Here is a 14,224-nt window from a genome sequence, read left to right on the forward strand (position 1 = left end):
CACACACACACACACACACACACACACACACACACACACACACACACACACACACACACTGTGGTACACAGAAACAATGGAGTGCAGATGACAGAGAGCATTATGGGAAGTAGGTTTAATGAGCTGAAGTCTTATTCTCTTTTCCTCTTCATAGATGGATGGATGGATGGGTAGATGGATGATAGATGGATGGATGGATGGATGGATGGATGGATGGATGGATAGATAGATAGATAGATAGATAGATAGATAGATAGATAGATAGATAGATAGATGGATGGGTGGCTAGATGGATGGATAGATGGCTAGATGGATGGATGGATGGCTAGATGGATGGATGGATGGATGGATGGCTAGATGGATGGATAGATAGATGGATGGATGGATGGATGGATGGATAGATGGATGGGTGGCTAGATGGATGGATGGATGGCTAGATGGATGGATAGATGGATGGGTGGCTAGATGGATGAATGGATGGCTAGATGGATGGATGGATGGCTAGATGGATGGATGGATGCTCTCCACCTCTTTTCCTCTTAACAGCTGAACACACTTCCTCTTTCCTTCTCTCTCTCCCTTCCTCTCTCCACCTGTTGTGGTTTATAGGTCAGTTTCTGTGCCCCGGGGGGCCTCCATCCTTCCAACACACTAATTAGTATTACAACCACGCCCCCCACTCTCCCCTATCTCTTTGTCTCTCCATCCCTTCTTTATCCCCTCCATCTCTCGTTCCCTCTTCTCCTCTATTACGACTGCAGATATTTCCACAACTATGCTCACTACTGACCTAGTGTGACTCAGTCAGTGTTTTGGGCTGGGCTATGTTATGTTTAGCTTGGCTGAGCTGGGTTGTACAGGCTGTTGGGTGTGCATGGTTGGTTGGCCCATGCCTCCTGGGGTATTGTGTGGTATTTTGTGGCGAGCTCTGGATATATCCCCGCCTCTCTCTGGCAGCCTCTCGGTTAGAATGGAGAGAGGGAGTGTAAAAGAGGGAGAGAAGGAGAGAGGTGGTGCTTTCAGAGCGCAGGCTTGATATTTAAACCACGAACAAGTCTTCTGGGAGGTGGAGTGTGGTGAAGTCACAGAAGAGCAAGAAGAGAGGGAAGAAGGAAAAGAGCGAGGAGAGAATACCCAACTCTCCTAGGAAATAGAAACTGACCAACAAGTCAGATTGTACACTACTCACACACACAGCGACACACACATCAGCACACACTCCAAGGATCCTGTTTTTCAAATAGATGGCTAGTAAACAATATTACAGGCATTCTGTGCTGGTGCGGAATGACGGCAGGACATCTCTTTCTCTCTCTATCTCTTTCTCAGTTGTGTGTTTTATATCTGTCCCGGAGTGATTATGTGAGTCAGAGAGAAAGCATCTCTCTTCTTGAGTAGAATTTTCTAAGAAACCACTAAACTTATGAGAAGACTATTGTTGTTTTTTTTATTGCCGTTTTTCTTAGGACACAAACACAAAACAAATTATCTAAGACATTCCTCAGTCTGTGGTGGGAAAATGTCTCTCATACTCACACAGAAGCCTCTATCTCTCTAGGATCAGGACTGGAACTCCAGCCTGTATCTCTCTAGGACCAGGACTGGAACTCCAGCCTCTATCTCTCTAGGACCAGGACTGGAACTCCAGCCTCTATCTCTCTAGGACCAGGACTGGAACTCCAGCCTCTATCTCTCTAGGACCAGGACTGGAACTCCAGCCTGTATCTCTCTAGGACCAGGACTGGAACTCCAGCCTGTATCTCTCTAGGACCAGGACTGGAACTCCAGCCTGTATCTCTCTAGGACCAGGACTGGAACTCCAGCCTCTATCTCTCTAGGACCAGGACTGGAACTCCAGCCTCTATCTCTCTAGGACCAGGACTGGAACTCCAGCCTGTATCTCTCTAGGACCAGGACTGGAACTCCAGCCTCTGTCTCTCTAGGACCAGGACTGGAACTCCAGCCTGTATCTCTCTAGGATCAGGACTGGAACTCCAGTCTCTATCTCTCTAGGACCAGGACTGGAACTCCAGCCTCTATCTCTCTAGGATCAGGACTGGAACTCCAGCCTCTATCTCTCTAGGACCAGGACTGGAACTCCAGCCTCTATCTCTCTTTTACCAGGACTGGAACTCCAGCCTCTATCTCTCTAGGACCAGGACTGGAACTCCAGCCTCTATCTCTCTAGGACCAGGACTGGAACTCCAGCCTGTATCTCTCTAGGACCAGGACTGGAACTCCAGCCTGTATCTCTCTTGGACCAGGACTGGAACTCCAGCCTGTATCTCTCTAGGACCAGGACTGGAACTCCAGCCTCTATCTCTCTAGGACCAGGACTGGAACTCCAGCCTGTATCTCTCTAGGACCAGGACTGGAACTCCAGCCTCTGTCTCTCTAGGACCAGGACTGGAACTCCAGCCTCTATCTCTCTAGGACCAGGACTGGAACTCCAGCCTCTATCTCTCTAGGACCAGGACTGGAACTCCAGCCTGTATCTCTCAAGGACCAGGACTACCCTTGACACCGCTACAGTAGGCCTAGTAAACATCATGGCTGTGAAGGACAGACATTCCTGTCTTACCCTCTTCCTTTTGCCTGGTCTCCACCTTTTACCTCCTTCCCTTCACCTTTTCCCCCTGGACCTGCGGACAGGGGCGGACTTAGTGACTTGTCTGATAATCAATTGTTAATTGATTTCTGGCTGGTCAAATAAGTGGAGGTGGTAGCTCATTCATTAGTTTGCTCATCACTGATCAGAAACATTTAGCATGCAATAATGTAATCAATTGTATTATTTTGCTCTTGACTCTTGTATCGGCTATAGTAGCCTCATACAGTATAATCTATCCACCATCGAGCTGTCCTGTTTTATCTAAACTTGCTTCAATATGTCTCAATCAATCATTCATTCATGTTATTACACAGCATTACATTCATGCATTTAAACAGGTGGCTGTTAGAAAAACGTGGATTATATTAATATTGATATGTATGGAAAGAAATCATGGATTTTATGATGAATTATTATTCGGCTGTATGGGGCGGGGCCTCGTGCTGATAAATTATTATTATATTCAGTTTTTATTACAATTTTTTAATTTTTTATTAAACCAGTTCACGAAGCCTCTGATGATGTCAGATGTGAGGCAATTGCCTCTTCTGCCTAATGGTAAGTCCGCCACTGCCTGCGGAAGCCATAACTCTAAACATCCCTGAGAGGAGAGACGGAGAGAGGAATGGGAGGGTGCCTTCCTCTCCTTCCTCGAAGACAACAATAATGATGAGCTTGTCTTCCAGGAAGAGCCAGCAGCCTCCTCCATACCTTCCTCTGGGAATCCATGGCATTATGGGGGAGGAGCGGGAGTTAGGCAGGGCTGTTGTTATTGTAGGTCTGCTTATTAGGACTTGGTGAGAGTGGTTGGGTGAGAGAGGGGGTGAGGGAGACCTTGGCGGCGGATGCCCCACCCAGGCTCTGGGTATATGAAGTAGAAAGACACTCACTCTGCATCTGGCTATAGGAAGCAGGATGCACAGGTCTAAGTCTGAGGGGAGAAGAAGAAACACAGGAAGTCCAAGGGTGAGGAGAAGAGAAGAGAGAACACAGTCCCTGTCATCTGTCATCGTACTTCTTAAAGACACTCATCTCAGTAATATAAGACAATATATTTCACACATACTGCTCAATGTCTTTCTGTGGTCATCCATTCAAATAATAATCCCTTTCACTCTCTCTCTCTCTCCCTTTCTTTCCCCTTTACCAACGAATTTCTCCTGATGAAATACATATCTACACATGTACTTCATATCTGATGTATAAATCTGTCTGTGTAACACTATAAATCTGTCTGTGTAACACTATAAATCTGTCTGTGTAACACTATAAATCTGTCTGTGTAACACTATAAATCTGTCTGTGTAAGATCAAACACATACTGCTCAATGTCTTTCTGTGGTCATCCATTCAAATAATAATCCCATTCACTCTCTCTCTCTCCCTTTCTTTCTTTCTCCCTCTCTCCATCCCTCCATCAGTTCTATCTCCAGTCCAGGTTCACGTGGAGAGGTGCCCGGTTGCTCCGCCCCCTCGTCCAGTTCACTCTGCTGATGATGGCATTCTACACCGGCCTATCACGTGTCTCCGACCACAAGCACCACCCCACAGACGTACTGGCCGGCTTTGTACAGGGCGCCCTGGTGGCCTACTGCATAGTGAGTACAGACACACACAAACACACACACGTTTAATCCTGGTCCTGGGGACCCAAAGGGATGCACATTTTTGTTTTTGCCCCTGCACTGCACACCTGATTCCACTCAGTCCCGGTTCAAAAGGCTTGATGAGTTGATTATTTAAATCAGGTGTGTAGTTCTAGAGAACAAAACAAAAATGAACACCCCTTTGGGTCCCCAGGACCAGAACTAATAAATGCTGGCCTACTGCATGATGAGTCACTGTTAGTAATCTATTGTATTGTGACTGTAAGGGTTAGGGTTAGAGGTCAGAGGTCAAGGTTAGTGTGCTGTGAGTCAGGCCAGATCAGGTAATCAGAGATATGAGGGCTGAGAGAGAGAGAATGTATTGAGGCATTAAACTACTACAAGACATTCTCCAGGCCTTCTCCCCTATTTTTTCTCTCTCTCAACTCCGCCTTTCCCCTTTCCTCGCTCTCTCTCTTTCTATCTTTCTCTCCCACTCCCTCTCTCTCGCTACCTCCCTCTACCCCCCTCTCTCCCTCTCTCTCTCTACCTCTCCATCTACCTCCCTCTCTACCTCTCTCTCTCTACCTCTCTCTCTCTCTCTCTCGCTACCTCCTTCTACCTCCCTCTCTTTCTTTACCCCTCTGTGAAAAAAACCAGGCTCCGAAGTGAAGAGAATCTGATTCCCTTTAATGAATAGCACATTGCCTGGAGTCAGCTCCCCAGGAGTGTGTGTGTGTGTGTGTGTGTGTGTGTGTGTGTGTGTGTGTGTGTGTGTGTGTGTGTGTGTGTGTGTGTGTGTGTGTGTGTGCGTGTGCGTGTGCGTGTGCGTGTGAGAGAGAGAATCCCTACAATCTGTAACCATCATAGCTTTACTAAGCCGTATGTTGCCAAGTAAAATTAAGAGAGAGAGAGAGAGAGAGAGATCGGGGAGATTGGACTTTGAAACAAAAATGAGGTTGTTAATTATTTGTTTGTTTTTTATTTGGCTGCTCTGGTTTTATCACCTCAGCATGACACACACACACTCCTGCCTTGCCCTCATTCAGTTCAGGAATGGAAATGGTTAGATTCATAAAGTGAGCGAGGCCATGGTGGCGCCTAGACTCAGCTACTGACATATCTCTGGCACTGCCACACACACCACTCTGGCAATCTTTACACACACACACATATTGCCAGGGCTGGGCAGGGGTACTGACAGCACCCCCTTTTCTTTTCTAGAAAGTTTCTACCAGGCTGAACTTAGAGAACCTTCCCTTCCCTGCCCAAAACTCCACTAGGTAGGAGAGGTTGTGGGAGAGGTTCTGATCCAGTCAAAACTGTGTAAGCTGTTCTTATTGCCCTGTCCGCATCGTCAAGCATCTGGAACAATATAAATAATATAAACAATATAAATATACAGAGGGTTCTACATGGATCCCAAAAGTGTTCTACCTAGAACCAGAAAGGGTTATCCTATGGGGACAGCCACAGAATCCTTTTGGAACCCTTTTTTCTAAGAGTGTACGAATGAGAGGACAGAGGGAGGAGCGATAGGGAAGAGGAGAGAAGGGCAGAAGGAGAAGAGAGGGAGGCGAGGAGGAGTTTTCTTAGCTCTGTGTATATGTGTATTTCATAGAGAGCTCAGCTATTCTTCAGCGCGACAGACAAGAGACCTGCACACACACACACACACTGCTGCAGGTCGCGGCTATCGGCTTAGCTAGGTTAACGACGCTGCTGCCTTCTCCAATCAGAGTTGAAACACAGAAACATCTGGGATCACTTTAGAGGGGCTGTTAAGAGAGGGGGAGGGAGGGAGGCAGAGATAAGGGTGATTCTAGCAATTTAGAGGTATTTAACCCTCTCAATAAGCTACAGTGGAGAGATGAAGGTACCTGCATACCACTATCACCCACTGGCCTTTTCTGATGTCTGAAGAACTTCTATAGAAGCACACAGACATGTCAGTCTACAAAACATTAGGAACACCTTCAGAACAGCCGCAATTCGTCTGGAAAATGGACTCTACAATGTGACGAAAGCGTTCCACAAGGATGTTGGCCCATGTTGACTCCAATGCTTCCCACAGTTGTGTCAAGTTGGCTGGATGTCCTTTGGGTGGTGGACCATTCTTGATACACACGGGAAACCGTTGAGTGTGAAACACAGCAGCGTTGCTGTTCTTGACACACTCAAACCGGTGCGCCTGGCACCTAATACCATACCTCGTTCAAAGGCACTTAAATCGTTTGTCTTGCCCATTCACCCTCGGAATGGCACATACACACAATCCATGTCTCAATTGTCTCAATGCTTAAAAATCGTTCTTTAACCTGTCTCCTCCCCTTCATCTACACTAACTGAAGTGGATTTAAGAAGTGATATCAATAAGGGATCATAGCATTCACCTGGTTTCACCTGGTCAGTCTACTGTATGTCCTTCAAACTCAACTCGAAGCCAGTTCCATTGCATTTTTTCATTGCTCCCCTCTAATCAGGGACTGATTTAGACCAGGTGTGTGCAATTAATGCACTAAGGTCGATGTTCTCCTGATCTTTATTATATCTCTCAGATATAGGAGAGACACTTCAGAACAAACTTCCTTCTGATTTTTTGTGGGGGACTATTTGTTGTTCCATGTAGTGAATCTGTTATTCAATGCGTTTGTATGGGCTATTAGAAATAAGGCCAAAAATACTTTTTTATAAAAAATAAAATAAAATGTAATATATTTTTGGTCAAATATAAAATCCATAATCAAATAGCTAAATGATCCTTGGTATGACCTTCTTAAAACAATTGCGTATAGCTTAGCAGAACCCCCTCCCCCGGCTTAGCAGAACCCCCTCCCCCGGCTTAGCAGAACCCCCTCCCCCGGCTTAGACAGGGCTTAGACTGATGGGTTAATTATCAGGTTGAACAGAAAACCAGCAGGCTCCGGACTTCGTAGGGTAAGAGTTGAATACCCCTGGTCTATGTCCTGGAGAGAGCAGGTGCTCCAAATGTTTCGTATACTCAGTGTATAGAGGCTTCTCTGTTAGTGATGTTGAAGGTCTCTATATGTATTCGGACAATTCCCCATACTGCTATCTCACGCGGTCTCTGAGTGAGGAGTTAGCTTTAGAAACACACACACACCAAGCTGTAGGAGCAAGAGGTTTGCTTTAGACACGCTATGAGCTGTGGTAGGTTCTGATGAAAGCCACAGGTTGTGTCTGGCGCTGTATTCTATAAAACAGTGGGCTGTGCTTGTTCATTTTAAACATGCTCACTTCCTTCCTGCCGTACCACAATGTCTGTCTGACTCAGTGTCTTCATGATTCACATGGTGTGACAGAGGACTCTAAACATGACTAGCAGACTGCCGTCAAAAATAGTATTATGACTGCAATCTCGCCAAGGCAAATGCAGACCCGTGCCAGGCTGTATGCAGTGATGGAGGGATCTGACGAAGGGAGGGATAGAGGGACGAAACACTCCTCCATCAGTGGGGATGACTGTATCCTCTATCTATCACACTCTACACACACCAGACTTCTCCCTGACTCCCTGAGACAGTGTTCCCCCTTTAAATGTTCCGCTGGCATGTTTCCAGTAGGACCATATTTAGGAGCACACATTCCCCTACTCTCCTGGTGTCTGCTGCTGAGTCTGCATTTCTCACACAATAGGCTGGAAGGTGGTGTGTGTGTGTGTGTGTGTGTGTGTGTGCACAGGAAGCCTCTTTGCTGTGATAATGCTTGGACCAGCCAGGGGTTAGAGGTCAGAGGTGGTCAGCAGGGGGACAAGGCCTGCTCTGATTGGATGACTAGGTCCTTGTGAGGACAGTGTTTTGGAACGCATCCCGTCTGAGGAAGGGGTTTGGAATGCCGCCCACATCTTTAACTGTAGTGGGCAGATATATGATACCATTCACCACTCTGCTCAAAGCACTGCTACACACAGATGCTACAGTGATGAATGTGCATGCAAAGAGCAAACAACAAGCTGCACAAGAACTGACTACTGTAATGGTCCAGGTCACAAAGTGGCTCGGTGACTCGTATTTGCATCGCAATGTGAAAAAAACAGTTCCTCACAAAGAGGGCAACAGATGCTACTGAGCCAGATGTCTATGTGTCAGGGGAGAAGCTCCAAGTGGTATCTGATTTTAAGTACCATGGCATCATACATGATTCCAACCTCTCTTTTAAAAAGCAGGTGAAAAGGGTAACTTAAATCACCAAATTTAACCAAGCTAATTTCCAATTTATACGAAATTGTTTGACTACAGAGGTAGAAAAACTGTACTTCAAATCCATGATACTCCCCCACTTAACATACTTCTTGACTAGTTGGGCCCAAGCTTGCTGTACAACATTAAAACCCATTCAGTCTGTCTACAAACAGGCTCTCAAAGTGCTTGAAAGGAAGCCCAATAGCCATCATCACTGTTACATCCTCAGAGCTCCTGAGTTGGAAAAATCTTGTGCAATACACCGACGCATGTCTTGTATTCAAGATGCTAAATGGCCTGGCTCCCCCTCCAATCAGTACTTTTGTTAAACAGAAAACCCAAACATATGGCAGCAGATCCACAAGGTCTGCCATGAGAGGTGACTGTATAGTTCCCTTAAGGAAAAGCACCTTTAGTCAATCTGCTTTCTCTGTGAGAGCTTCCAATGTCTGGAATACACTGCCATCAGACACACATAACTGCACCACCTATCACGCTTTCACAAAAAAGACGAAGACATGGCTAATTAGACTTCTGAACATAATCCCTAGTTGTGTATTGCCGCTTTTCATGTTGTCTGTTGTCTGTAGCTTGTGAGGTGTGGAAACACTTTGTTGCTTTTATGGATTTTGTCTTGTTGCTTGTTGTGCTATGTTGCTCTGTCTGCATGCTATGTCTTGCTTGTCCCATGTTGCTCTGCTTGTGCTCACTGCTCATTGATTGTCTGTATTGTTATTGTAATTGTTTTTAATAACCTGCCCAGGGACTGCAGAAAATTAGCTGGCTGGCTAAAACCGTCACTTTTACTGAAACGTTGATTAATGTGCACTGTCCTTGTAAAAATAAAAATAAACTCAAACATGCCACATATGAATTTACATTTGTAAGTACGAATCTACACACACACATGCACGCAGGCACACACACACACAGGGCCTGTGGGCCTGAAGGCTGTCCCTCTCTTTTCCTGTTTGCTTCTTCCTGCTTCCTGTGTTCTCGGAAATACCACTTGACTGTTTTACATTTTACAGGTTTATATTTATAATGAAATATGGCTCTAATATAAATACATGTAATAATGGATGTTTGATTGTCCTTAAAATCAACAGACACATGCACGCACGCACGCACGCACGCACGCACGCACGCACGCACGCACGCACGCACACACACACACACACACACACACACACACACACACACACACACACACACACACACACACACACACACACACACACACAGGGCCTTTTTTTCTAGTGAAGTGTCTTTGTGTGTTGTTGAGCTGGTAGAGTCTATTATGGGTCTCTCTATGATGATGTCATGACTCCGTCAAAGGTCATTAGTAAAGGTTGTTAAAGGTCAATATCTGACAGCAGGCGGTCTGGAATATGACCCCTCACCTTTATATCGGTCCCCATCAGCTGAGCCTGTTTGGATGTGTGGGAGAAGGAAAGAAGTAAGGAGGAGAGAAAGAAGGGGAAAAGAGGAAGAGAAAAATGGAGAGAAAGAGAAGGAAGGAGTAGTGAAGGAGAGAAGGGGTCTTCAGTGCTTAAGTCGTTATATCCCGTTGCTAAGGGCTGATATATCCCGTTGCTAAGAGCCTTTTCCATAGGCCCACTTCCTGCCCAGTCTTCCCGGTTTCCTGTTTGGCCCGATGATGTCATCAGGACCTCCATATCTCTTCCTCCCTCTCGGGAGACCAAGGGTGAGGCGGAGGGTGGAAAGAGTGGGGAGGAGAGGGGTGAGGAGGGAGGAGATGGGTGAAAGAGAAGCATAGAGCGGTGACCTCAGGAAGAGACTGGCATTCCGTTTCTCTTCCTCCCTCTGCCTCCCACGCTAGGGCACAGTGAGCTCACTACCTGAGGGGGAGGGGGAGGAAGAGGGTGGAGAGAGGGCTGAGGAAAGGGGTGAGGAAGGGAGAAACGCCTGGCTCACTGTGTTCTAGTCCTAATGATGATGATGATGATGATGATGATGATGTAGGGCTGTGGTCACTGTGAGCCATGTTCAGTCATTTCCTCTGGTTAAATTCCTCACTATAGGGCCTCCCGGGTGGCGCAGTGGTCTAGGGCACTGCATCGCAGTGCTAACTGCGCCACCAGAGTCTCTGGGTTCGCGCCCAGGCTCTGTCGCAGCCGGCCGCGACCGGGAGGTCCGTGGGGCGACGCACAATTGGCATAGCGTCGTCCGGGTTAGGGAGGGTTTGGCCGGTAGGGATATCCTTGTCTCATCGCGCTCCAGCGACTCCTGTGGCGGGCCGGGCGCAGTGCGCGCTAACCAAGGGGGCCAGGTACACGGTGTTTCCTCCGACACATTGGTGCGGCTGGCTTCCGGGTTGGAGGCGCGCTGTGTTAAGAAGCAGTGCGGCTTGGTTGGGTTGTGCTTCGGAGGACGCATGGCTTTCGACCTTCGTCTCTCCCGAGCCCGTACGGGAGTTGTAGCGATGAGACAAGATAGTAATTACTAGCGATTGGATACCACGAAAATTGGGGAGAAAAAGGGATAAAATTAAAAAAAAAAAAAATAATAATAAAAAAAAATCCTCACTATAGCTGCTTATTATGTGTAGGTACTTTATCTCTCTCTCTCTCTCTCTCTCTCTCTCTCTCTCCCTCTCCCTCCATCTCTCTCTCTCTCTCTCCCTCTCCCTCTATCTCTCTCTCTCTCTCTCTCTCTCTCTCTCTCTCTCTATCGCTCTCTAGGTGTTCTATGTATCTGACCTGTTCAAGCCGAGGGTGAAGCCTGCCTCACCCCCTCCCTCCCCCATCAAGAAGGAGCTCCTCCCCCCTGCTGACATCATCGAGCGGAACAATCACCACAACATGGTGTGAGACAGGCCCCGCCCCTTCCCATGACCGAGGAGCCTATCACAGCGCTGTTCGCCTCCCATTGGACATTAGAATGTAGCGACCAGAGAGACTATCGCCGTGTCTCATATCACACTCTGTTCCTTATGTAGTAGTGCACTACTTATCACGCGTTGTGGTCCAAAGTAGTGCACTACTTAGGAAATAGCCTGTTATTTGAGACCTGCCCTGCAAAGACCACTCTCACTATCCAGATTCTTTAACTACTATTGTTATTACTACTATTCTGATTTGAGCCCAAGTTAGAGCAAAAAGAAGACTCAAAAGCTAAAAGACAAGAAGTTACAGACAGCAGTGCAGAGCCACTGAAACAGAACACTTTGTAACTACACAAAGGGAAAAAAGTGTAAAAATAAATAAATGAATGAGTGAATGAATGAATGAATGAATGAAGCAAGGAAAGAAAGACAGTCTCTGTCTGAGGCCTTGACATAGGATAACAACTTCCTTAGTGATAGGAACGATATTACTGCAAAATTACTAGCAAACGACACATACAGTATATGAGTAACAATATAGAGCAGAATAACTTACAGCACTATAATCCAGTTGACTGTCAATTATCACCACTCGCCACCAGATGAAGCAGCTATTAGAACACTTGTTGATGATCATGTAGAGCAGGGGCGTCAAACTCTTTCCATGGAGGGCCTAGTGTCTGCTGTTTTTTGGTCTTTCCTTTCGATTAAGACCTAGACAACCAGGTGCGCGGAGTTTCTTACTAATTAGTGACTTTAATTCATCAATCAAGTACAAGGGAGGAGCGGAAACCCGCAGACACTCTGCCCTCGGTTGAATGAGTGTGACACGTGACGTAGAGGGTTAAAGTAAACCTGTAACTAGTTAACTTGTCCAATGCCAGCTACTGACTACTACTAGAGAAGGAAGAGACCTGGAGAGGAACCAGACCCATACTACTCTAGCTCCTACCACCAAGTAGAAATTTGGACTAGTCTAGTTCTCAGTTCGGCAAGGCTCTTCTAGCTGCCTCTCTGGGTAACCTAACCTGGGATGATGCTTTCTGAAAGAGGGGGGTAGGATGAAGCAGGGGTTCTTGAAAGAGGGATGCTAAAAGAGTAGGGATATTGATTGGTATTAGTTTGGGGGATTCGGGGGAGGAAGAGAAGGAGGGGGAGATAAATATCTCTCAGCCACCTGTCACCCTGTCTGGGGGCGTGGCTGTGCCATGCTGCCGCTTGATTGGCTGCATATGTGGGGGTGTGGTCTGTCACCATGGACACAGGGTTGATAGACAGCTAAGCTGGGACATTATGGGATAGGGGCTCTTTCCGCTGGCAGGGAGGGGCTCTGGCCCACCCAATCACTCGTTAGCGGTATGTATGTATGCATGTGTCCTGTGTGTCACTGTGTTGGTGTGTGCCAGTGTGTCTGCTTTTGTGTATGTGTGATGTGTATAGGTTTGCGTGTCTTGTGTATTTGTGTGATTGTCTTTGTGTGTGTGTGTGTGTGTGTCTTTGATGAACCATCCGGGTAGTGTGTGTAGAATGAACCCTCCTCACACACACCATTGTCTGTGCCAAGAATGTGTGCCACTATGTGTGTGTGTGTGTGTGTGTGTGTGTGTGTGTGTGTGTGTGTGTGTGTGTGTGTGTGTGTGTCAGAGAGGGCCAGAGGTGGAGGACTGAGACCCTGTCCAGAGAACGTTAGAAAACTGTGGATTTAATGTTTTTATTTTCTGCTACGATGCATCTTTAACATGTTCAGTGCTAGTCCAGTCATGCCATTAACTAACTGCTCCCCATCAGTCATTTTATTTTCCAGTTCAGCTTACTCAGGGCAAATCTCAAATGGCATGCTATTCCCTATAGAATGCACTTCTGGCTAAAATAAGTGCACTAGATAGGGAATAGGGTGCCATTTTGGATAGAGCCTAAGACATCTTCTCAACATCACCACTTCAAAACGTTGCACATCTTTCGAATCCCGTTTAGTCCGTCCTATCATTTTGGCAAACCCTTTCATTTTATAAATGTATAAATAATGTATAGTTCACAAAAATTAACTGTGTAAGATATTATTTCTTATGTTTAACTATTGTCCACTATGAAACCGCAACCTCTGTTCTCTACCAAGTGCTGCTTAAAAAGCACTGATTTACAGATTTTTTTATTTAGTTAACTCAAATATTGTAGATTTGTGGTAGTAAGTTTTTAATACGCATTGAAAACAAACCTACAATTGTATTAAAATTCACTATTAGTATTTTCGTATTGTCTCATTTTGTACAAAATAAATATTAGCAAAGTTTTTGTTTCTGCTTAATGTACTTAGCTCTACTACATGTGGTTTTAAATAAAAAGCCCGTTATAAACACAACTATGTGAAGTCTTGACTGTATGGGTTTATGTTGATGGTCTGTAGTGTCAGGTTCATGAACTGGGTCTAATGAAAATAAGGTAACACTTGAGGTGTTGTTCATGACAACTCCGTAACAGTGTCTTAAGAGCGTCCATAAGTGTCATAACACGATTCAAAACGTGGCCAAAATGTTATAAAAGCTTATGTCAACTGCAACAACTTGAGAGTCATATATGTCTATATTTCTTTACATTAGCGTAGTAAGATATTGACAACACTTATGGATGTGTCATGAACAACACTTTAAAAGCTAATTGTTACTGAAAGTAGTATTCTACACACATCTATCTTGGCACAGGAGCTGGACTCGAGAAGAACCTCCCATTTTTAAAATAGTGTTTATACTTTTCTTGAAGGTAAAATGTGTTAGTACAGACACCAGCAACCGTTCCAGTCAACAACAAACACCACAGACACCATAGGAAATAGGACTGGAAGTACTGTAATTATAAGTATTTAGGTCATACGGGTGTAATTTACATACACATACACAGTGAACTCGAGAGGGCTCAAAGGAGTTGATTTCACACTTTGGCAAAGCAGAGGAGCAAGTGTATGTGTGTGCGTGCCTGGGTG

At 45.8% G+C, this 14,224-nt stretch overlaps 1 protein-coding gene across 2 annotated transcripts in view; it reads left to right on the forward strand.

Moving 5' to 3' along the window:
* plpp3 (phospholipid phosphatase 3) overlaps positions 1-13,606 on the forward strand; it is a 43,346-nt gene extending 29,740 nt beyond the window's left edge. For both annotated transcript variants that reach the window (XM_038999546.1, XM_038999545.1), the window contains exons 6-7: positions 4,033-4,209; positions 11,105-13,606. In XM_038999546.1, the coding sequence (XP_038855474.1) occupies positions 4,033-4,209; positions 11,105-11,233 (306 nt within the window). In that variant the 3' untranslated portion in view covers positions 11,234-13,606. The remainder of the gene's footprint in view (positions 1-4,032; positions 4,210-11,104) is intronic.
* Positions 13,607-14,224: the final 618 nt, after the last annotated feature.

Source organism: Salvelinus namaycush, chromosome 8 (assembly GCF_016432855.1).
Source record: "Salvelinus namaycush isolate Seneca chromosome 8, SaNama_1.0, whole genome shotgun sequence".
Lineage (NCBI taxonomy): Eukaryota > Metazoa > Chordata > Actinopteri > Salmoniformes > Salmonidae > Salvelinus > Salvelinus namaycush.